Genomic DNA, 23,322 nt, shown 5'->3' with positions numbered 1-23,322 from the left:
TTCCATATAAGTGATAGTATTTTACAAAGTACATCCAAAATAAAAATGAAATCCTATTAATAATTTACATTGAAAATACATTAAGATATATCTCGGATAAGTGCCAAGATATAAAAAAGAGACGAGGTTGTTTGCTCCATGTTGATGTCACAGTTTGTCTGGAAAGATGGGGCCAGTTAGTCCAAGGGGGGCAGTATGTATGTATATATTTAAAAAAATATTCCTAACAGAGTTGACTTGATGGATATAGGGAGGGGGCCAGCTGAAATCAGGTGTTTCCAAGGCCTCAACCATAGGCCTGGTAGAACAGTTCTATCATACAGGCTTGGCAGAACTGCTTCAGGTCCTTCATGGCCTCTATCACCCCAGGGACAGTGTCCCACCAGGCCGGGAACAGGGCCAAAAAGGCCATGGCCCTTCTCAAACCCAGTTAACTTTCTTTGTTGCACCCAGAAACCCAACAGAGGCATGAGCAAACAAGTACCTCCTTGTTCTTCTGCAGCAATAAGTCCCAGAAGGCCTGAACAGATGTCCTAGAGCAGGTTTTCTCAACGACCATTTACGCACTGGGAACTTCACTGCCCCAGCTCCTATACAGGAGCACAAATTGGGGGCGGATGAGATGACCAGGCCAAATGCTCCCCTGTGTGGGTGCAGGAAGAGGTGGGGCAACCTGCCATGACTAAAACTTCAGCCTGCAGCCTGGCATGAAACCTCCAGTGTGTAGAAGAAGAAGAAGAAGAAGAAGAAGAGTTGGTACTTATATGCCGCTTTTCCCTGCCCGAAGGAGGCTCAAAGCGGCTTACAGTCGCCTTCCTATTCCTCTCCCCACAACAGACACCCTGTGAGGTGGGTGAGGCTGAGAGAGCGCTGATATCACTGCCTGGTCAGAACAGTTTTATCAGTGCCATGGCGAGCCCAAGGTCACCCAGCTGGTTGCATGTGGGGGAGCGCAGAATCGAACCCAGCATGCCAGATTAGAAGTCCGCACTCCTAACCACTACACCAAACTGGCTCAACAGTCAACCAGAGTTTCATGAAACCCTGGGGTTACCTGACAACCCTGGAAGGGTTTCTCCGATTACATGGGTGTTAATTAATTTTAAGAATATGATCATATACAGTTATGTCTTTCTTTCTTTCTTTCTTTCTTTCTTTCTTTCTTTCTTTCTTTCTTTCTTTCTTTCTTTCTTTCTTTCTTTCTTTCATTTATATATTGTCCTCCCCTGAGGCTCAGGGCAGTTCACATGGAACATAAACAATACATGGAACTTTGTTTCTTCTTTGCCAAGTGTGCTTTCCTACTCAATAAATGAAAATTTTAGCTTCAAGTCAGGAGTTTGTTTTTCTTGGTAAATGAAGATCCTCACACCAACAATGTCAGTTTCCAGTTGAGTCCCGGTAATCCCCTGGAATTACAAAACAAATTGCACCCTAATGAGTCCCCTGCCCTCCCCTGACTCCATCCCCAAATCTCCAGGACCGGGCAGCCCCCAAATAGTCACGAGAGGGGACCTAGCAACCCCAAACTGTTTCATGTCCGTGTATCATCCATATGCCCCCTTAGGTGAGCATTTCTCAACTTCTTTACTGCTGAGAAACCCCTGAAACATTCTTCAAGCTTCAAGAAGTGGCTCAATCATACTGAATATAATTGAGAAGCATGGCTCTGTACATATCCACCCCAGGGCCCCTCTTCTTCCCATCCCCACCAGCACTATCATTTGCCATTGGCAGCGGCAGGTCAACATGACCATATATGGTCACTGCACCACATAAATGCTTTACAAATGTTAAAAAATATATTAATAATTAATTAACTCCCACCCAATCAGCAAACCCTTCCAGGACTGTCAAGAAACCTATGGCTTCAGGAAACCCTAGTTGAGAAAGTTTGCCTTAGGTAGACCTTTGCTTAAATCTGCTGTGTTCTTTTGTTTGTTTTTGGTTTTACATAAGATGGGTTTTTTAAGTCTTTACTTGCATTTTTTTTCTGCTGTTTAATCTTTCTCCACTGCACTGGCATTTTTATAAATCCAAGATCTGTGCCATTTGACTGAATTTGTAATATTTTGTAATCTGCCTAGAGTCTCAGTCAGAGACTGGCAAAAGACGATTGTAGTGGTGATATTATGAAAATTAATAACAATAATAATACTTGTTCCCAAGGGTTGAACGTAGAGCATCCCAGAAATTTCTGGCCAGATGACTAATGTCTGCCCCAGGTAAATTAGTGGAACATTTGTCATGTTGGGGTTATCCAAAGAATCTTTACCCCTCTCCTTCCCCCAGAGTGCCATGGATTGATTGGTGACATGGGATTTGATGGGTATCTAACTATTTCAGTTTTACCTCTGGACCTGAGTCTACCCCCAGACTAAAGCTTTCTTCCACCTAGTGAGCTACAGAACAGAGAGACTGGCATCGATTACTGAGAAGCCACTCTGTGAGATTTGAGTCTTCAACCATCCCCTTTAATAAGGGCTCTGGAAGCCTTTCTTGGCTGGGGGAACTCAGGTGTTAATGTGGGGGCAGGAGAGGGTTTTAAATCAAATCTCCTTAGAAGAACACACACTTTACTTGAGTCAGATTTATTCATGAAATGCAAATACTGGAAAGGAAATCAAAGACTTCAAAGACCAAAATTGGTTACATTTCCAACCAAATGGACTACCAATTATAAAAGGCTTGTCACAGTCTAAGAGCTGCTATGCCAAGTAAGCAAGGTGAGATCACAAGAATGGATTATTAGCTGGTATACATTTTTTAAAGAAAATTCTGATTTGAGTTGGCGATTCTTCAGAGGTCTTTGGACCAGCAGGGAGGGAGAAAGGCGGAGTCAAATCCGGAACTATCTAAGCAGATTTTTTTGTTTGTTTTTCATACTGTAATGATCTTGGGAATCCATTGAAAAAAATAAGCTTCAAATCTAAAATTCAAATCCAGTTTCCTTGTTTGCTCATTTTTGAGTTCTGGTCCCGTGAATAATAACATGCATTTTGCACCTGGGATTTTTTACCAGTTCGTGACTTGGGTCCTTGGCCAGGGCATCATGACAGTCAAGGCTCAGTAGCTTTTCTCCGAACGTTCTCCGCATCTTCTACAATGTCCTTCAGAAAGCTCCTCAGCACGAAGAATGTGGTGACAAAGGAACTAACTCCTCCAAACAGAGAGCCCAATACAGGTACAAAATCCAAGACAAGTTCTGTTAACGTCAGGGTTGCCCAAACCAATGACCGGGCTAAGAGGCCAATTATAAATTCGGATGTAATCTCACTGGACATTGGAGACTTTTTAATAGCAGATTTCAGCACCCGGTAATCTTTGCCAAATACTTTGGCAACTCTGTGCAGGGACTCCTCATCCAAGCCGAAAGCTTTGTAGAAATACAGCAATGCTCCTACCAAGATGCCAAGATCACAAGCCAAAGAAAGTCCTGGAACAGGAACCACTCCAATAGCACAGGATACAAAAGCAAGTTTCCATATAAGGGCCTCCATAGCAGCCATTTTCTTTTTGAGGATTTTTCTTGAGAAAAGTGGCATAGACAGAATTAAGGCATGTCTCTTGAGGTCATCCAGGTCGTTTTCTAAGGTTTCTTGTAGATCTGAGAAATCAAATTTACTCAAATCTCGCCTGGAGATTAGGAAAACTCTTGGATCAGATTCTCCTGCCTCTGTCAGTTCATAACAACAAGCTTTACGTATCTTCTGAATGGATTTGTCCAGATTAAAGTTTGGGTCCCTGCTTTCAGCAGCTATACTGTCATCCATTTTGGAGCGCACAAAGTAGAATTTCTTCTTCATTTTCTGAATTTCATGGGCCAGGAGGACGTCATTTTCTGTGAAACGTTCTGAACCCACAATCATGAAGAAATCATACCGGTTAAAACCGACCTTCTTTAGGTAATCCTCTGGTCTAAATTCAGGTGTCCCAATTCCTGGCAGATCCCAGATAGTTACATTCGGAAATGAGGGATGTGGATAGGCACAACACTCCATCGTTGTTTGCGTTATTCCAACCTCAGCTGCACCTTTTTCATAATCAGTCATGCCCCTCAGGGCATTCACAAGGGATGATTTGCCAGCCCCTGAGACCCCTGTGATGGCAATGTCAAGCCTGACGTTTTGTAATTCATCCAATTCTTGTTGCATTTCCTCAGCCACCTCTTCAACAGTTCTATTCATCAGGGCATCCTTGAGTTTGGCAAGGTCAATTTTTAAAGCCTTTTGAAAGAGGATGAAAAGTATTTCACTTCCTTTGGATAGTTTGGTTGATCTAAGAAAACAAAAAGAAATGTTTATTTATTTATTTACTTATTTGGATTTTTTATACTGCCCATTCTTTGCTGCTCTGGGCAGCTTACATGGAACGTTGCATAATATCACATGCAAACTTATTACAATCTATAACACTATACAAATTTCAATGAACATCACAACAATTTCTCGCATAACAATCGCAACACAACACTGAATAACAACACTGACATATCCCTGGGCAGATCAAATGGTTCAGTCATGGAAGGGCATCTGAGGGGGGGCCCAGCAGATGCTCTGAGTCGGTCGGCCTCAAGGAAATGCCTAGTGAAGGAGCTCCCTTTTGCAGGTCCTGCCAAATTGTGGAAGTTCGGGCAAGGCTCTGAACTCCTCTGGGAGCTGGTTCCACCAGATGGGGGCCAGGACCGAGAAGGGTCTAGCCCAGCGGTTCTCAACCATGGTGACCCCAGCAGTGGTGGCAGGGTTGGCGCGCAAGCAAGCACAAAATTGTCCGGGTGGTATGGAGGCAGCCATTGCGATAAGTCCCCTGCTGCTAGCCACCTGCCGGTGCTGCCTGCTGCCGCTGCCCACTGCTGCTTCTGGCGTCCGTCACCTTCCCCTGCAGGTACAAGCTGGGTCTGCCTGGGGAAGCCCCTTTCCCTACAGAGAAGGCCAAGGTGGGCCCAGCCTGTACCTGCAGGGGAAGGTGACGGACGCCAGAAGCAGCAGTGGGTGATAGCAGCAGGCGGTAGGCAGTGGCGGGAGGGGGTGGCAGTCCTTGTAAGCTGCTCCCAGGGACGTTGTTTCTGGCATGCATAAACATATTGTGTTTTTTGACTCCTCCCCTGAGCTGTTTACATCAATGCCTGAATGGAAAGCCCATGAACTACGATTCCCATGAGGCTCTGCCAGCAGCATGTGTCAGTCAGGTGACTTCGCTGCTGACCACAGCCTACCAATGAGCTCTGAGAACAATGGATGAAGTACTCTCCCACTTTTGGAAAGCGCTCTCAAGTGCAGAATCCATGACTTGGATCTACTATGGTAGGTAACCCCCCCCCAAAAAAAAAAAACCCTGTGTTTTTGGAAGGGGCATTTTAAATAGGGGAGATTTAACAGTGTCAGAGATCTGACGATTAAAAACTGTGAATGCATAACCCACTCAATTTTATTTCTTTGGGGCCGGGCTCCCTGAGTAGGTTCTGACTACTTGATCTTAAGGCTCTTTGGGGGACATGTGGGGAGGTCTGCATTTTTAGGCACACTTTTGTTCAAACGCAAAGAAAATCAAATAAAAGATTCATGAAACAACGTACTTTTCAGCCGGTCTTAACATATGTTTCCTTAAAGCTTCCATTTCATTCTCTAAGGTTCTTTGCAGGAGGGGGAAATCGTACTTTTCTGGATACCAACTGGAGATGAGGAAAATCTTTGGAGAAGAAATGCCAGCCTCCACCAAGTTATCAACACAGTATTTCCTGACTTGTTGAAGGGCTGTTTCCTCATTGAAAGCTGGATTCAGTTTTTCATTGCTAATGCTGGTGTCCATTTTGGTCATCACGTAGTAGAACAGCTTCTTCAGTTTCTTAATTGCATGGGACAGCTGGATGTCATAGACAGTGAAGCGATTTGAAGCGACGATTAGGAAGAAATCATATTGGCTGTAATTTACCCTTTCTAGGTACTGCTCGGCTTTAAATTTAGGGGTCCCAATTCCTGGGAGGTCCCATATTATTACATCTGGAATGGTGGGGTGGGGATAACCCACAGGCTCTGCTTTTACTTCTATCACATCAGTTCTGGCTGCTGCCTCATCAAAATCGCATAGACCCCGCAGGGCGTTGACAAGGGATGATTTGCCAGCACCTGATATCCCTGTGATGGCAATGTCAAGAGTGGCTTTTTCAGGCTTCTTTTCAGGTTCACTCCTTACCACTGGTGTCGAACTTTGCCCACCCATGGTGCTTTTTCACCTGAAAAATAAATACAAATATTGTGATTCTTAACTCCTATATATAATGCTCCCATCACATTTTACTCTCACTATCTGGATTACACTCAGTAGAGGGAGGAAAAACCCTCATTAGATACAGATCTTGACAATTTTCATTTATAAAAGTATATCCAATTTCTCTAAGAGAAACTTGCATCCAAAGCAGCTTACCAGGAGACAATCTTCCTATAAAACAACTATTTAGAAGGACAAGAAATTGTAGCTGGTTAAAAACGAATTGGAGCTTAAAAACTCCACTAAACTTGGTTCAAATACAGGAGGAAAGTTCCTTCGCCCTAGTGTGTAGGAACACTAACAGAGGCAGACAACCTGCTATCAACTACCAACTACCTGGTTCCACTACTGAAAAGGTCATATCTTTGGTCATCCCTTATTTAAATTCCAAGGGCAAAGGTAACCCAGATGTGGCTAGGGATGGGCACAAACTGGGAGAAAGTGCTTCAGTTCATAGTTCATGGTGTGTCCAGTTCATCAACCACAAACTTTCATGAATATTTAGGGTTTAAACAAACTAGTGTAGTTCCTGTGGTTTGTGAAGTGATATAATCCTGCCTCCATCAGTATATGAGACTCCCCTTGCTGACTTTCTTCTACCTGCTCTCCGTTTTTGGATTTACAGGGTATCAATTACTGCTCCCCCAAGAAGGTACCCACACTCCATTGTTTCCAGTGAAAGGGGTGAAACAATCTCTCCCAAAAGCCATGGCAATAGAAGTCCAGCAGAAAAGAATCAAAGTTCCCAAGGATCTCTTCATAGAAACTGAAGGGGGCACAGGTATTTTTGCAAGCCCAGCAGAACTAGCACAATGTACTAGTGTCCAGCAGAACCCAGTGACCATGTGACAATGTTTGCTCTATCACATTCTTTAAAATTTTCCTCTGCTGCATGGGGTCTTATGAAAGGGCTTTGCATAACAGACAGACAGACAGACAGACAGACAGACAAACAGAGAGACAGTATGTTTATTCGGTCAATTGACCCATATAAATAATACATGTATAGAAACTGCAATCAATTATAAAAGTTAATCGATATGTGTTGTGAAAAAATACAAGAGTATTGCTACATAAATATCTGTAAACCACCCGTGGCGCCGCAGGCGCCACGGACTAAATAAAACAGTAAGGGGGTCTGGGGCAGGATGAGTCCGGGATGAGGAAGGGTCCAGATTGGACCCTTCCTCATGACAGACAATCGGAGGGACCAATCGGCAGGCGCTTTGCGCCTGCCGATTGGTCCCTCCGATTCCCAGCCCCAGGAACTGTGAGCCGCGCACAGTTGCTTCCGGCCTGACGCGGCGAGAGGCACAAAGCGCCTCTCGCCGAGTCATGCCGCTGCCTGAGGGAGCCCCCGGCAGTCGCGCGGAGCGCGGCTGCCAGGGGCTCCCTGCCCGGCGGCCTGACGCAGCGAGAGGCGCAAAGTGCCTCTCGCCGCGTCAGGCCGCCGCCTGGGGGAACCCCCGGACTCCTGCAAGCTACAAAAAAAGAACCGCCGCTCGGGGGAGGCCCCGCCACCCAACGGAGCCCCACGAACCAGGAAGTGCGATGGCCGAAGACAAACAGCAGAGACCAGCCAGGACCAGCGCAAGGGCGGTGAGTGGACCTGGGGTTCTGACTCGCCTTGGGAGGGAGGACCGCGGCGGCGCTTTTCGGGGGGGGGGGTTCTGAGAGAGGGGGTGGGTGGGTGGGTGGGTGGGTGGGTGGGAGCGTGTCCCTTACCCTTCCCCCTTCTCCCTTTTCAAAGCCCGCCCAAAGACTGCAGGTAGTCCCCCCCCCCAAACCCACTCTCACTGCTAGCGCCCATTGCATTTCGAACTGCAATGGGCTTGATTACTAGTATTAAGAATAAAAGAATGCTAAAAACAATGCTGTTGTTGGAAACAAATAATATGTTATTCTGGGGGGGGGGGGGAGGGAAGGGTTATAACCTATAAAGAAGAAGGGGGAAGAAACCTCAAGGAAGTTAACTGCAGGGACAAGGAATCAATACATCTTCTTGAACAGTCCATTAACCCAAGTGATAAGATGGCCTATCCATTACTATCATTCAGACATTCTTTTTGATCTAATTCTAGTAGAGATGTAAAGGAATTTTGCTACCATGTTAGAAATAAGTGGGCCTTTATCCCTTAGCAAAAATTTAACTAGAGTGTCACTATTGTGGGATGGTAAAGATGAATGTCTAGTGTAGTTGGATAGTAAAGGTCGGATTAGATATTTTCGGATGCTTTCATAAAAAGGACAATATAGTAAGATATGTGAAATTGTCTCAGGTCGGGCATTATCACAGGGGCATAAACTCCAGTGGACGATTGAGAAACCTGCCCTCGAGGGAAGCTGAAGGGAATGAGTTAAAACGTGCTCTTGAGAAGTCCCAACGGTATTTTACTATTGAGGTGTTTATGAGATATGGAGCCGGAGTATTTCCTGACCATCCTTTCAGAGTGCTATAGAATTGAGAATTCCTACTGAGAATCTATATCAATAAGATGTTGCCATACGACAGCTTTGGCTGTTTTAAGGCCAAGTTCTATTAGATGGTTCGGATCGAGGCCGAGAGTTTGGATTCTTCCAATGATTTTACTATTCCATGGGAATTGCGAGGAGACTGCTAAAAGGTTAGCATAACATTTTGAGACACAATATTTGCCCTTTATAATTCTTCCCCACACCCAACTTGAAAATGAATTCAATGTACTCTGAAATCAAGTTTAATTTTGGTTGGTGCTAATAAGAACATTATATTACTAGCCACAAGAACGGGCTTTAAAGGGGCCCCCCACCGCCACCGCAGCCGCATCAACATGGCATGCGAAGCACTGCCGAAGCAATCCGTGACCCCACAGCTTCCCACAGCTTCCCCACAGGCTGCCAACCCCCCGTGACCCCACAGCTTCCCCACAGGCTGCCAAGCATACCCGCTGCCTCTTTAAGGCAGCGGTTGTGCTTGCCAGCTCACAGAGAAGCCCTTCTCAGCCCCCTCCTCCCCAGTGACCCCGTGGCTTCCCCGCCTGCGGGCAAGCACACCCGCCGCCTTAAAGTGGCGGCGGGTGTGCTTGGCAGGCCACGAGGAAGCCATCCCTGGTCCCCTCCCCCCCCCCCCCGTGAGTTCGCAGCTTCCCCACAGGTGGGCAAGCTTAATTTTGGTTCGTGCTAATAAGAATATTATATTACTAGGCACAAAGCCCATTCATAAGAACAGACTTTGAAAGGCCCCCCCCCCCGCTGCCGCCACAGCTTCCCCACGAGCTGCCAAGAACACCCACTGCGGCTTCCCTGCAGGCGGGCAAGCACACCCGCCGCCTCTTCTGATGAAGACCAGAATGCGAGGAGAGCAATGAAATAAGGCCGCCAGATCCCATGATGAAGGCAGGGGTCTCCCACTCCACCCCAGACTCCCACCTCCCCACAGCCAGTAAGATGGCCAGCCAGGGGAATTAACCCAGAAAAAGAGAGAGATACAGCATATCACCTTCCCACATGTCCTGGAAGTAATATCATCACTTCCAGGGCATTGGGGGCAACACTGGTATTTGGGCAAAAACTCTGTGGTAGAAGCCAAATATACCATAGAGGTTTTGCCCAAATTGTCACACTGCTATCCCAAAACAGTTGACATCAGTTCTGGCATCAGCATAATGATGGAGACAGGTCACCATATGAAGGCTAGTTTTCTCTGCTGCTCCACCCTCTGTCAGTTGCCTACTATGAGAAGGAGAGAATTATGGACAAGGAGAATGCTTTGACATGCTTGTAAATTATATGTTGTCATTCCATACAATACATTTTAGAAAAAATATGTTTTCCTGAGCCCAGTTAACTATCATGGATATGATAGTTTAAGTGGATCTCCCCTTCTGCTCATTTAAGTGCATCTCCCCTTCTGGCTAGCTGCGCCTAGACAGTTTACACACTGTAGGTTTCATGTCGGGCTACAAGCTGTAATTTTAGTCCTGGCAGGTTGTCCCACCTCTTCCTGTACCCAGCGCACCTCATCCGCTCCTGATTTGTGCTCCTGTATGGGAGCTGGGGCAGTGAAGTTCCTAGTGCGTAAACGGCCCTACACAGTACATTCAAGTAACAGAGCTTTGCCTTTCCCAAGGCTATTACACTCTCACTGAAGGGGGTGACAAGAGGAAGAAGCAGAAGGGCACTGCTTCTTTCATTCAAGATTCAAGATCTTTCATTGATGGAGATCCTGGAAAGCAGTTGCCACCGACGAAAACACTGCAGGAGCTCTAAGAAGCCTATTTGTTGAAGCCTATTGACTTGGTGTTTCATCAGACTGGAGAGAGGTGAGTAGCGGGGTACCTCAGGGCTCGGTGCTCGGCCCGGTACTTTTTAACATATTTATTAATGATCTAGATGAGGGGGTGGAGGGACTACTCATCTAGTTTGCAGATGACACCAAATTGGGAGGACTGGCAAATACTCCGGAAGATAGAGACAGAGTTCAACGAGATCTGAACACAATGGAAAAATGGGCAAATGAGAACAAGATGCAATTTAATAAAGGTAAGTGTAAAGTTCTGCATCTGGGTCAGAAAAATGCAAAGCATGCCTACTGGATGGGGGATCCGCTTCTAGGTAACACTGTGTGTGAACGAGACCTTGGGGTACTTGTGGATTGTAAACTAAACATGAGCAGGCAGTGTGATGCAGCGATAAAAAAGGCAAATGCCATTTTGGGCTGTATCAACAGAGGCATCATATCAAAATTACAAGATGTCATAGTCCCATTGTATACGGCACTGGTCAGACCACACCTGGAGTACTGTGTGCAGTTCTGGAGGCCTCACTTCAAGAAGGACGTAGATAAAATTGAAAGGGTACAGAGGAGAGCGACGAAGATGATCTGGGGCCAAGGGACCAAGCCCTATGAAGATAGGTTAAGGGACTTGGGAATGTTCAGCCTGGAGAAAAGGAGGTTGAGAGGGGACGTGATAGCCCTCTTTAAGTATTTGAAAGGTTGTCACTTGGAGGAGGGCAGGATGCTGTTTCTGTTGGCTGCAGAGGAGAGGACACGCAGTAATGGGTTTAAACTACAAATACAACAATATAGGCTAGATATCAGGAAAAAAAATTTCACAGTGAGAGTAATTCAGCAGTGGAATAGGCTGCCTAAGGAGGTGGTGAGCTCCCCCTCACTGGCAGTCTTCAAGCAAAGGTTGGATACACACTTTTCTTGGATGCTTTAGGATGCCTACGGCTGATCCTGCGTTGAGCAGGGGGTTGGACTAGATGTCCTGTTTGGCCCCTTCCAGCTCTATGATTCTATGATTCTAAGAGTATATAGGAATGAGCTACATGGACAATATTAGGAATCTGTATTCAGCAGCCTTGTATATTACATTTATTCTTTTCACCAACATACACTGTAAAGGGCCATAAGGTAGATACAGACATTCACATTCTCATTGTTACATTTACAACTTCCAGGATAAGAAGCTCAAAGTCACTAAGTTTCTTTCTGATAGGACTTTTGCCCCTTTGGACAGATAAAGGGTTGTTGTAAAAACTGAGTTTTAGGCTGGGTTCTTGCTTTCAATCAATATCCTTGCTTGTCAAACAGGAGAAAAATCTATGTGATACCTGTTAGGCTTTCACCAAAATCCCAGGCACCAAAATCCCAGAGGGAAAGGTGGGACTTATGTTTTCCCTTGAATAGTTTTTCTTCTCTTGGAGTAATTGTTCCATCTCCTTTGAATAATAATTAAAGACATTTAATTACAGTTAGATGAAGAATTTTTTTTTAACGTATGCACGTCTGACGGGTTTCTTTTTCTCTTCAATGGGTTAATTGTAACAACAAACAGATGGAGAGCGTCATCAAAGTATGAGATTGGAGTCACTGTGGGTGGGCAGGTAGCTGCAAATTTCCTGCATTTTACGGGGGTTGGACTAGATGAACCTGGTGGTCCCTTCCAACTCTATGAATCTATGATTACTGGTTCTGACTGAGGTAAATTTGGTAATAATACACTTCCTTTTGGTTACAGTTACTTATTGAAACACTCACTATTTCTCTGGCATACAGGAAGAATTAAGCAGAAGTATTCATGCTGTCTAATAAATTCCATTAACAGAGAAGCCTGGCTGTAAGCATTTATTCATTCATGCATCATGCACCCCTCCAGCTTAAAGAGTACTTGCATGAAAGGATGTAAAAAATCCACCAAGGGTCAGCCGTCAAATATTTCCCCTCTTAAAGACAGAAAAGGTTTTGGGGATGGTGCAGGAATGGGACCTATGTTGGCCTAGCATGAATAACAAGTAGACAGCAGGGTGATGCATCAGTGTTAAAACTAAGATATATTATCTTCATGATAAGCAAAAAATCCATTAGTGATTTCCTTTTTTCCCAGTATCCAGATCAGGAGTGCCCAACCCTTCTGAGTTTGTGGGAACCTTCGGAATTCTGACATACTATGATGGTGCAACCACAAAATGGCTTCCATAAAATAGCCACATTGGCAGTCACAAAATGGCTGCCATAAAATAGCCACATTGGCAGTCACAAAATGGCTGCCATAAAATTGCCACATTGGCAGTCACAAAATGGCTTCCATAAAATAGCCACATTAGCAGTCGCAAAATGGCTGCCATAAAATTGCCACATTGGCAGTCGCAAAATGGCTGCCATAAAATTGCCACATTGGCAGTCACAAAATGGCTGCCACAGCTTACCTTCAGTGTTTGAGCCGTGGTGGGAGTGGCTGATAAAGTAATTTAAAAAAATCTGCTTAGCCACGCAAACCTCCAATAGCCAATCAGAGCCTTGCTGGGCAAAAACCTATCTTGGTGCTTCCATCCATTAAAAAAAAATTTGAATTCTACTTTTCACATTTAAGAGCAATGGCTTCTAATCTGGCAAGCCGGGTTTGATTCCCCACTCCTCCTCATGCAGCCAGCTCAGTAATCTTGGGCTACTCAAAGTTCACTTAGGCCAGTTCTCAAAGAGCAGTTCCCTTAGAGCTCCCTCATTCTCACTTACTTCACAGAGTGTCTGTTGTGGGGAAATGAAGGGGTGGCAATTGCAAGCCCCTGTAAGACTCCTTCTGGTGGAGAAAAGTGGGGTATAAAAATGACTCTTCTTTATTTTTGAAGGAAAAAACCTTAGTATTTGAAACAATGTCAGCCCTGATCGCAAACCAGCAGTCATTGAAACACAGAAGCAGAGAGGTGGACGAATAGCAAAGAGAGAGTCTGGCTTACCGTTCCTGATCAAGGTTTGCTTGGAGGGGTTGAAGACTCTGCAGAACCTCTAAACCCCCAGTGCAAGCAGAGGCTTGCTTCTGGAGGGGGAGGCCTCTGTGGTCTTTACTGCCTTTTCTGAGAAAGGACAGTCCAAGGCAACCAGGCAGTAAAAACAAAGCTGTTTGTTCAGAGTTTCAGCTCCACTCCCTCCCATTGCTCCACCCCTCTGGAAAGGAAACGAAAGGGATTTACAGGAACAATCCAGCCGTTTGAGGCTTTTCCAGATAGTGTTGATCCTCTGGGGCAGATCAGAATGCCAGGATAAGAGTGTCAAATCCATTTTGCTTGTGGCATTTATAGATGAATCGACAAACAAACACCAAGATTTGAGCTTATTTAATCTGAAGTGTCTAGGAGGAAGCTAACTGCCGTGCACACAGAGGGGGGCCGGAACAGTCTTTGCACAACACAGCCCCTGACATCTGGAACAGGGTGTGCTAACATCCAACCACAGCCCACCTGTACAACAGACAGTTGACCAACACTGGTTAGAACCGGGAATGCAAGGAGTTTTAGGGGAAATCCAGACCGCAGTACAAAAATCATGAGATAGACATCCATTTGGGCATGCACACTGAGGAAATACATATTAGAATCTCCTCCTCAACTTGCCATTTTTAAGAAATATATTGCCCCCTTCCAATATTAAGAAAGGGGGTTAAGTAACAATAGGTGTGACGGACAGAGTGTAACCCAGAGTACCCGAACCAAAGGGGGAAACGGGAGAACTTTCTACAATCGGTGAAGGGTATAGATTAGATGTGTGGTTCTGTGTTTATTGAGCTGTGGGCTATGCTGACATGCTCCCATATAAAATGTATTTTGTGTGCCAAAACAGAATTTGGTGTCTGACTCTCTGTTCCCAGCTTTATTGCTCTTTTAATACTTCTGCTGGGGGTGTGGCCCTATGACCAGGGTCATTCTTGCAGCTCCCCAACTGAAAACTGTCCTATTTATTAACCACTTTTCTGCCACGAGAATGCTTGCAGTAGTTTACAAGTCCTGCACAAATGCATGACATAGGCACATTATGCACGGGCCATAATGCCCGTGCTGGTGGTGGCAGCGCTTGGGGGGAAATCCCCGATGATGCTCGCCGCTGCCGCCAGTGCAGGCGCATCCCGGCCCAGGGCTACAGAAGGCCCACGTTAAGGAAACGCGGTAACTTCCACAGGTTCCTGGGTACTCCGGGGGCCGGCAGAGACTGAGGCGGACCGGTGCTGTGCATAATCACTGGCACCGGGTCTTTTGGTCCTCCCAGCCCCGACCTGCAGTGTCCCTTCAGGGCTCTGTGGAGTCATGGAGCTGGCAGGGGCGATCCTCCCCCCCCCCACACACACACACACCACTGTTTTGCTTACCTCGGCCGACAGCAATCCGGCCCTCCTGTCCCCAGGGCAACCCAGCATGCCCTGACCCCATGCGTACATGGGGGACAGCGGGGCATTGTGCCACTGTGCATAAAAGGTCATAGAGAGTCCATATGAATATTATTTACAAAGAACACGAACTCCTAATAGCATGGAGTGTCCAGATTCAGGTAAGATTGTGGCTGAGTTCATGGCTGCCCTGCACAGTGCATCGCAGTTCTGCAATTTCCACGACACAAAAGAAATGCTGTGGGACCGCCTACTCTGTGGACTCTGAGAGGAACGCACGCAGTGCTACGTCCTCGCCCAGAAGGATCCCAAATTTAAAATGGTCCTTGAAGAAGCCCTGTTGGCCAAGGCTGCCACCAGAGACACAAAGGAGATGCGTGTCCATAGTCCTCGCATCCTGCTTTGGCTGCAAGCGTACTGGGTATGGTCACACAAGCTACAGGACCCATCTCCTACCAGGTGGAGACACCAGAAGGCTGCCTGCTATGGCATCACGTGGACCAGGTACCATATGGGTGATGTTAAATCTTTATATTAAGACTACAATTGCAAGCCCTGAAGAAGTAACAGAAAGCGGGATTGAATACCCGGGACCCCGTTCAAGAAGATACCGTATCAAGAAGATCAAGAAGATACCATTTTTTGCCTCTTGGTTTCGTTTGCTTTTGGGTGTATTTCTGCGAGAAACCAATGGTGTTTCTTTATATGATCTTCAGGTGGTTCCTGGAGATCTCCTGGGATTGCAGCTGTTCATCATATAGCTTCTGGGCAATCCCACATAAAGACTGGGCAACCAAGGGATCTGGCAATCCCAGTAGAACCATGCAAAAAAGTCCAAAAACCCCAGCAAGCATGTTTCCTACTGCAAACAAGAGTTGGTTCCCCATGAACAAATTTTGCAACAGAGAGAGTCAGAGAGAGGGCGGGGGCATAACCAGGTGAGTGATCTAAGTTAAGGAAGGATCTGCTATCTCTCAATGTTTGTAATTTTTTTAAAGCACCCATGGGTGGGTACCTAATTAGGATATGGCCATGGAAGACAAGCAGATGTAGCAGCATCCACTCAGCAAAGGTTTTCTGTGTTTCTTCCCTCTGGAGAATAAAGCCAGATCAACCCAGCAGTTTTCAATGCATCCTCTTGCCCCTGTTACCCTGCTGCTGCCGTTCCACCTCCCTGGGAAAGCAGAAGTTTTGTTTTTGTTTTTCAGGCTGTTTTCCTTAGAGGAGATGGCTACAAAGGCCCTGCTTGCCCCTTCTTCAGTCTCCGTGTGTACCAGGATCATGTGATCGACAACACATGAAGTCTGAGGAGTTCATAGCAATCCAAGCCACAAGAAGTGGGTTTTAAGGGGAGTTCTTGAGAGTACATCTGACTGTAAGGTGGGTTAGGTGGGTAAGGTGGGAGGTTCCTAGGGATGCCAGCCTACAGGTGGGACCTGGGGATCTGCTGGAATTACACCTCACCTCCTGATAAAAGATTCATTCTCCAGGAGAAAATGGATGCTTTCGAGGTTTGACTTATTGTACTCTATTGAGTAGAGCCTCTTGTGGTGCAGAGTGGTAAGGCAGCAGACATGCAGTCTGAAAGCTCTGCCCATGAGGCTGGGAGTTCGATCCCAGCAGACGGCTCAAGGTTGACTCAGCCGTCCATGACTGGGGAAGGCACTGGCAAACCACCCCGTATTGAGTCTGCCATGAAAACACAAGAGGGTGTCACCCTAAGGGTCAGACATGACCCGGTGCTTGCACAGGGGATACCTTTACCTTCACCTTACTCTATTGAGTTTTCTGTTGTTACTAGTCTCCATCCTCAAATCTCTAGGAGTTTCCCAACCTGGATCTGGCAACCCAACCCAACCCACACCCCTCATCCCCTGCCAATGTTGTTGCTAATCCAGGAGCATCCCAGGAAATCACAGGCCAGATAAACTAATACCTGCCCCAGGTAAATTACTGCAAACATCTGTCATGCCCCTGAGGTTCGCCAAAGAATATTTACCCCTCTCCTCTCCCCAGCACTGCATGGATTAATGTGTGAGGTAGGATTTGATGGGAATCTAACCATTTCAGCTTTCCATCTGGACCTGAATCTACCTGATTCCACCCTAAACCGAAGCCTGCTTCCAACTACTGAGCTACAGAACTGTCAGACTGGCATTGATTAATGGGGAGATCCCACTGAGAAGCCATTCGGTGAGATTTGAGTCTTCAACCACTAGCTTCCCTAATGATCCTGGGAGCCGTTCTTAGTTGAGAGAACCCAGGCGTTAAATGTGAGGAAGGAGAGGGTCTCAAGTCAAGCCCGTTCAGAAGAACACACACTTTACTTGAATAGCAAGTTAGATTTATTAGTGAAATGAAAAGACTGGTATAGAAATCAAAGAAATAAAAGCCTAACATTTCTTACATTTGTCATGGCTCTAGGTGACCTATGCTAAAAGGCTTGTCACAGACTAAGTGTTGTTGTGGAAAACAAGTAAAGTAAGGTCACAAGAACATACAATTTACTAGTAGGCATTTTTTTAATTTAAAAATTAGGATTTGAGTACTAGAAGAAGAAGAAAATTTGGTTCTTATATGCCACTTTTCTCTACCTGAAGGAGTCTCAACATGGCTTACAGTTGCCTTCCCTTTCCTCTCCCCACAACTGACATCCTGTGAGGTGGGTGAGGCTGAGAGAGCCCTGATACTACTTTTCAGTCAGAACAGCTTTATCAGTGCTGAGGCGAGCCCAAGGTCACCCACCTGGCTGCATGTGGGGGAGCGGGGAATCAAACCCGGCTCTCCAGATTACAAGTCCGGACTCCTAACCGCTACACCACGCTGGCACTCTACCATTCTTCAGAGGCCCTGACTGGCTCTCTGGAAAAGCAGGAAGACAGGAAAGGACACTTCAGGTCTGGAACTAACCAGACAGAAATTATTTTATTTGTTATTTCATACTGAAGGTTCAATGATCTTGGTTATCAATAAAAAGAAAAATAAGCTTCTGATCTGAAGTCTGAAATTCTAATCCAGTGTCCTTGCTTGTTCATTCTTGAGTTCTGGTCCTGTGACTCTTTTTCCGAACCGGTGTCTTGGTGCCTGGACATCATGATGGTTAAGGCTCAGTAGCTTTTGCCCGTACATTCTCTGCATCTTCTACAATGTCCTTCAGGAAGCTCTTCAGCATGAAGAATGTGGTGACGAAGGAACTACTTCCTCCAAACAGAGAACCCAAAACTGGTACAAAATAGAAGACCACTTCTATTACTGCCAGACTTACACAAAGCACTGACCGGCCTAAGAGGCTACCTACAAGTGTAGGCGTAATCTCGCTGGACATCGGAGACTTTTTTATTGCAGATTTCAGCACTCGGTAATCTTTGCCGAATACTTTGGCAGCTCTGCGAAGGGACTCTTCATCCAAGCCAAAGACTTTGTAGAAATACAGCAATGCCATTACCAGGATACCAAGATCACAAGCCGTAGAAAGCCCTGGGACAGGAATTAACCCGACAGCACAGGATAGAAAAGCAAATTTCCATATATGGGACTCCATAGCAGCCATTTTCTTTTTGAGGATTTTTCTTGAGAAAAGTGGCATAGACAGAATTAGAGCATGTCTCTTGAGCTCATCTAGGTCATCTTCTAAGGTTTCTTGGAGATCCGGGAAATCAAACCTATTCAAATCTCGCCTAGAGATGAGGAAAACTCTTGAATTAGATTCTCCTGCCTCTGTCAGTTCATGACAACAATTTTCTCGTATCTTCTCAAGGGATCTGTCCAGATTGAAGTTTGGGTTCCTAATTTCAGCAGCTATACTGGCATCCATTTTGGAGCGCACAAAGTAAAATTTCTTCTTCATGTTCTGAATTTCACGGGCCAGGAGGACGTCATTCTCAGTGAAACGTTCTGAGCTGACAATCATGAAGAAATCATACTGGGTAAAATTGACCTTCTTTAGGTAATTCTGTGGTCTAAATTCAGGTGTCCCAATTCCTGGCAGATCCCAGATAGTTACATTCGGAAATGAGGGATGTGGATAGGCACAACACTCCATCGTTGTTTGCGTTATTCCAACCTCGGCTGCACCTTCTTCATAATCAGTCATGCCCCTCAGGGCATTCACAAGGGATGATTTGCCAGCCCCTGAGACCCCTGTGATGGCTATGTCAAGCCTGACGTTTTGTAATCCATCCAGTTCTTGACGAACTTCCTCAGTCACCTCTTCAAGATTTCTATGCATCAGAGTATCCTTCAGTGTTGCAAGGCCTGTTTTTAAGGTTTTTGGAAGAAGTTTGAAATGCGTTCCAATTCCTTGGGATGGTTTGGTTGATCTAAGAAACAAAAAGAAAGGTGTAATATATTTAGGAAGTTTTAAGAAAGCTCTACCATCACCTATTATGCAAAAACAGATTAAGGTTTAAAAAAAAAAATAGAAAGAGAATGCCAGCCTTAAAAAGAACAGGGAACCACTTGAAATAGGAGGAGCACAAGACAGATGTCAATGATAACACCAATAAATCTAACAATAACCGCAGCCGTCAGTAAAAGTAGGAATTTTACTAGGAGAACTATCCAATGCAACTGCCAGGTGCCCTTCAAAATAGAATAGGTTTTATAGATTTACTAGCAAAGAAGCCTGTTGTGTTTCAAAATACAACAGGTGCTAGAGCCCCCCCCCCTCCGAGAGGCCAGCCAATGCCTGGAGAGGTTTTCGGATGGCGTTTATGGGGGGGGGGAAAGAGGCGCTGGTGGGGACTCCAGGCCTCCCCCTGCCACACCAAAAAGTCTCACTGAGGCTTCAGTGGACGTTTTCAGGGTGGCAGCGGGAAGTGCTTGGTGAGCATTTTGGGGACGGAGGGGACTCTATGCCTCCCCTGGCTGCCCTGGACAGCCCCGCCACAGACTGGCAAGGACGCAGCCGGAGCTGCACGGGATGGCAGGAGCACTGGCTGGGATTGGCTTGACCCCGCAGCACCACCGATGCATGGCAAGGCCACGGCCAGGGCTACTCAGGGCAGGGGTAAGCAGTGGTGTGGGGCTCCCTCCCTCCCCATCCCCACTTCCACATGGCTCACAATCCCAGGCCCCACACCCTCCCTCCAGCTCCCACGCACCAGCTGGCACTTCTTCCATATGGGAGAAGCTGGAGAGGAATGTAGCCAGGAGCGAGACACCCTTCCCGATTGCCCGTTTGTTGGACGGATGGCCAATCAGGGATGGGAAAGCTGGAACAACGTACCTGACTGGTTGGCTATGAGTGCCAACTCCTCCCAGAACCCTCTTACTGTTTTATTTCTATGTATAGATATAGATAGATATAGATATAGATGTACAGATACAGATGGTACATCTACAGAGATTTTGCAGTTGATGACGTGTTCGGCATAATGCTGAAATGCGTCCCAAGATAAACTTGAAAATTTGTTGGTCAGTTTTCTGCTCTATAAGGATATGAGATTCAGCAACTGGAACTCTTGCCTTAAGTCCTTTCTAACTCTAAAATGTGTCCCTAGTGGGGATTGGAGCCACACCCTGGAAAAGAGAGTCATCACTGTTCTCTCCACCAATGGCCATTTCACCAATCAGCAATCGTAAGTATCACTGGTGAGGAAACAGTAAGTGAAATAGTGCATTTATTTTGCCATATGGGAGTAGAGCTTAAATTCATTTAGTTCATTTATATATATTTAATATATATATAGGATATATTTTATTATGTTTAAAAGTATTGTGCAGCTTTCTAAATTGGGATAAAGATAGAAAAATAGTTAATTCTACTACGATTACATCTTATCTCTGAAGGAGTCTTCCGTTATGTGCCAAATTAAACAAAGGCTTCTTGGTCAGGAATTTCAAAAAATCCATCCAACCGTTCCGGCAACTTGTTCTACCCATGCTCTTGGTCTCCAAGTGAAGCATGGGATCATGCCAGCTTATTTCTATAACTTGGCAAATCCCCTTTATCGCAGGGCATTTTCACCTGCTCGGCTCAACACCTTTCCATCCAAAGTATTACAAGGGAGATTTGCCAAGATTCCTTTCGAAAATAGACGATGCCTTTGCGAATCAAATTCCCCTGACACTATTCAACATATCTTACTGGATAGTCCCTTGTTTATTGTCCAGCGAAGGAATATTATACCTCTTCTACCCAAATGGAGAAACCATTCAAGAGATCTGCCAACTTTTATTATGGCAGAATTTCTATCTTCAGTTTTTAAATTCAAACTGACTGATGTGTTTTAACTATCTCTGCTTGTCTTGCTAACCTGCATTATGCCAATAAAGGTATTGTGTTTGTAGTTAATACTGATTCATGTTGTTGCCTGCCACAATCCTGTACCAGGACTACAATTTTTAGACACACTTTTTGTTCACAGAAAATCAAATCAAGGGTTTAACCCAGCATACTTGTCAGTTGGTCTTAAGGTACATCTCCTCAGAGTCTTGTATTCATTCTGTAAGGTCTTTTGCAGGCGGGGGAAATCGTATTTTTTCTGAAACCAACTGGAGACAAGGAAAATCTGCGGAGAAGGAATACCAGCCTCCACCAAACTACCAAAACAATATTTTCTGACTTGTTGAATGGTTGCTTTCTCATTGAAGGCGGGATTCAGTTTTTCATTGCTAATGCTGATGTCCATTTTGGTCCTCACGTAGTAGAACTGCTTCTTCATTCTCTGAATTGCATGGGACAGCTGGATGTCATAGATGGTGAAGCGTTCCGAAGCGACGATTATGAAGAAATCATATTGGCTGAAATTTACTCTTTCTAGGTACTCCTTGGCTTTGAAATCAGATGTCCCAGTACCAGGTAGGTCCCATATTGTTACATTTGGAATGATGGGGTGTGGATAACACATTGGCTCTGCTTTTACTTCTATCACGTCAGTTATGGCTGCTGCCTCATCAAAATCGGATACACCCCGTAGGGCGTTGACAAGGGATGATTTGCCAGCACCTGTTACCCCTGTGATGGCAATGTCAAGAGTGGCTTTTCCTGAGGCAGTCAGAAGTGAGAGGTTTCCTTCTTCCCTGGCAGACCTCTCTTCAGGTTCACTTCTTACCAGTGGTGTTGAACTTTCCCCACCCATGGCTCGTCTACAAGGTACACCTGAAAAATAAATACAAATATCATGATCGTTAACGCCTCTACATAATGCTCCCCTCACTCAGTTAGGCTCCCTGAGTAGAACAACGAACCTTTATCAAATGCATTAAGCCTGTACCATTTTTATTCATAGTATGTCTACCCTACTTTTCTGAAAGAAACTTGCACCCAAAGCAGTTTAACAGAAGGCAATCTTACTATAAGACATCATTCTGTAAGCGCAAAACAATTGGTGATCTTTTGGTATATTGTAACTGTTTGAAAAACAAATTAGAACAGAAAGTTCCTGCCTCAAGTGTGCATCAACACTAATGGGCACAGATACCCAGAAATACCCTACTGAAAAGCCGTTGTTTTTGGTCGTTCCGTGTTTCATTTCTAATTATTTCTAACCAGACATGGTTAGGCATGGGCACAAACTGGGAGAAAGGGCTTCAGTTCTGTTCATGGTTCATGGCATGTCTAGTTCATGAACCACAAACAGTAAGTAATAGTAAGAAACACACTAAAATTACACCACATTGTTGAAACTGAATCCTGGACACAACAGACAGACTGGCTGTGAATCTCACTGCAGGGCTGTTCTGCCACTGGATTTATCAATACAAAAGAATTCATTGTTTCAAAAGACACTGCTTGTTTCTTTGACCTTGCAGCCCTCAGTGAAATCAGGCTTTGCAGCCACCTTTTAAAAAGAAAAGAAAACTTACTATCTGAAACAGTTTTGATCACAAATGAGCAGCCACTGAAAGACAGGAGAAGCGGAGAGGAGGATGAACCACAAAGGGAGCCTTTCTTACCGTTCCTAATCAAAGTTTCTTGGAGAGCTTGACGAATTGGCAGAGCCTGTAAACTCACAGGGTGGACAGAGGCTTGGTATTGGAGAGAGAGTCCTCTGCCCCGTAAAATGCTTCTGTGGTCTTTGCTGCCTTTTAAGAGAAAGAACAGCCAGAGTCAGCCGGGCAGCAGAAGGAAATCTGTTGGGCGTTTCAGCTCCACACCCTTCTTTTGTTCTTCCTGCGGAAAATTAAACCCTGCAGGGAAGGAAAGGCCATTTAACTTGCAGGGAAATTCCCGGGGGGAGGAGAGGCTGCCCAGAAGACTACTGGTTACAAGCTCTGAGTTGAGAAAGACCTGGAGATATTATGGATGGAGCCTGAAGGGTATATTATTAATTATTATTTATTGTTTATTAATTATTAATATTGTTTTATTTATTACCCGCCCCCCCAAAAAAAGGCTTGAGGCAGGTTACATCCCTCCATAAAAAGCCAAAATATAATCCAATAAAAACAATATAAAAACCAGTACATA

General features: G+C 45.3%; 2 protein-coding genes across 3 annotated transcripts; both read right to left on the bottom strand.

Annotated features, from left to right (window-relative positions):
- Window positions 1-2,575: 2,575 nt before the first annotated feature.
- Window positions 2,576-13,671, bottom strand: LOC143837027 (interferon-inducible GTPase 5-like). 2 transcript variants are annotated; one of them, XM_077336441.1, is made up of 4 exons: window positions 13,489-13,671; window positions 11,866-11,973; window positions 5,576-6,232; window positions 2,576-4,278 (listed from the first exon to the last, which is right to left on the bottom strand). In XM_077336441.1, exons 3-4 carry the CDS (start codon window positions 6,217-6,219, stop codon window positions 3,060-3,062), a joined length of 1,863 nt encoding a protein of 620 aa, XP_077192556.1. In that variant the 5' UTR covers window positions 6,220-6,232; window positions 11,866-11,973; window positions 13,489-13,671; the 3' UTR covers window positions 2,576-3,059. The 2 variants fall into 2 exon arrangements, with proteins under 2 accessions (XP_077192556.1, XP_077192555.1); XM_077336440.1 differs by lacking the exon at window positions 11,866-11,973 and having other exon boundaries at window positions 13,489-13,670.
- Window positions 13,672-17,801: 4,130 nt separating this feature from the next.
- On the bottom strand, window positions 17,802-23,011 carry LOC143837026 (interferon-inducible GTPase 5-like). Its single transcript, XM_077336438.1, has 3 exons — window positions 22,809-23,011; window positions 21,309-22,011; window positions 17,802-19,228 (listed from the first exon to the last, which is right to left on the bottom strand). Exons 2-3 carry the CDS (start codon window positions 21,989-21,991, stop codon window positions 18,010-18,012), a joined length of 1,902 nt encoding a protein of 633 aa, XP_077192553.1. The 5' UTR covers window positions 21,992-22,011; window positions 22,809-23,011; the 3' UTR covers window positions 17,802-18,009.
- Between the last annotated feature and the right edge of the window lie 311 nt (window positions 23,012-23,322).

Source organism: Paroedura picta, chromosome 5 (assembly GCF_049243985.1).
Source record: "Paroedura picta isolate Pp20150507F chromosome 5, Ppicta_v3.0, whole genome shotgun sequence".
Taxonomy (NCBI): domain Eukaryota; kingdom Metazoa; phylum Chordata; class Lepidosauria; order Squamata; family Gekkonidae; genus Paroedura; species Paroedura picta.
The sequence above is the reverse complement of the archived record's forward strand: the minus strand, read 5'-3'. Positions and strand labels throughout refer to the sequence as shown.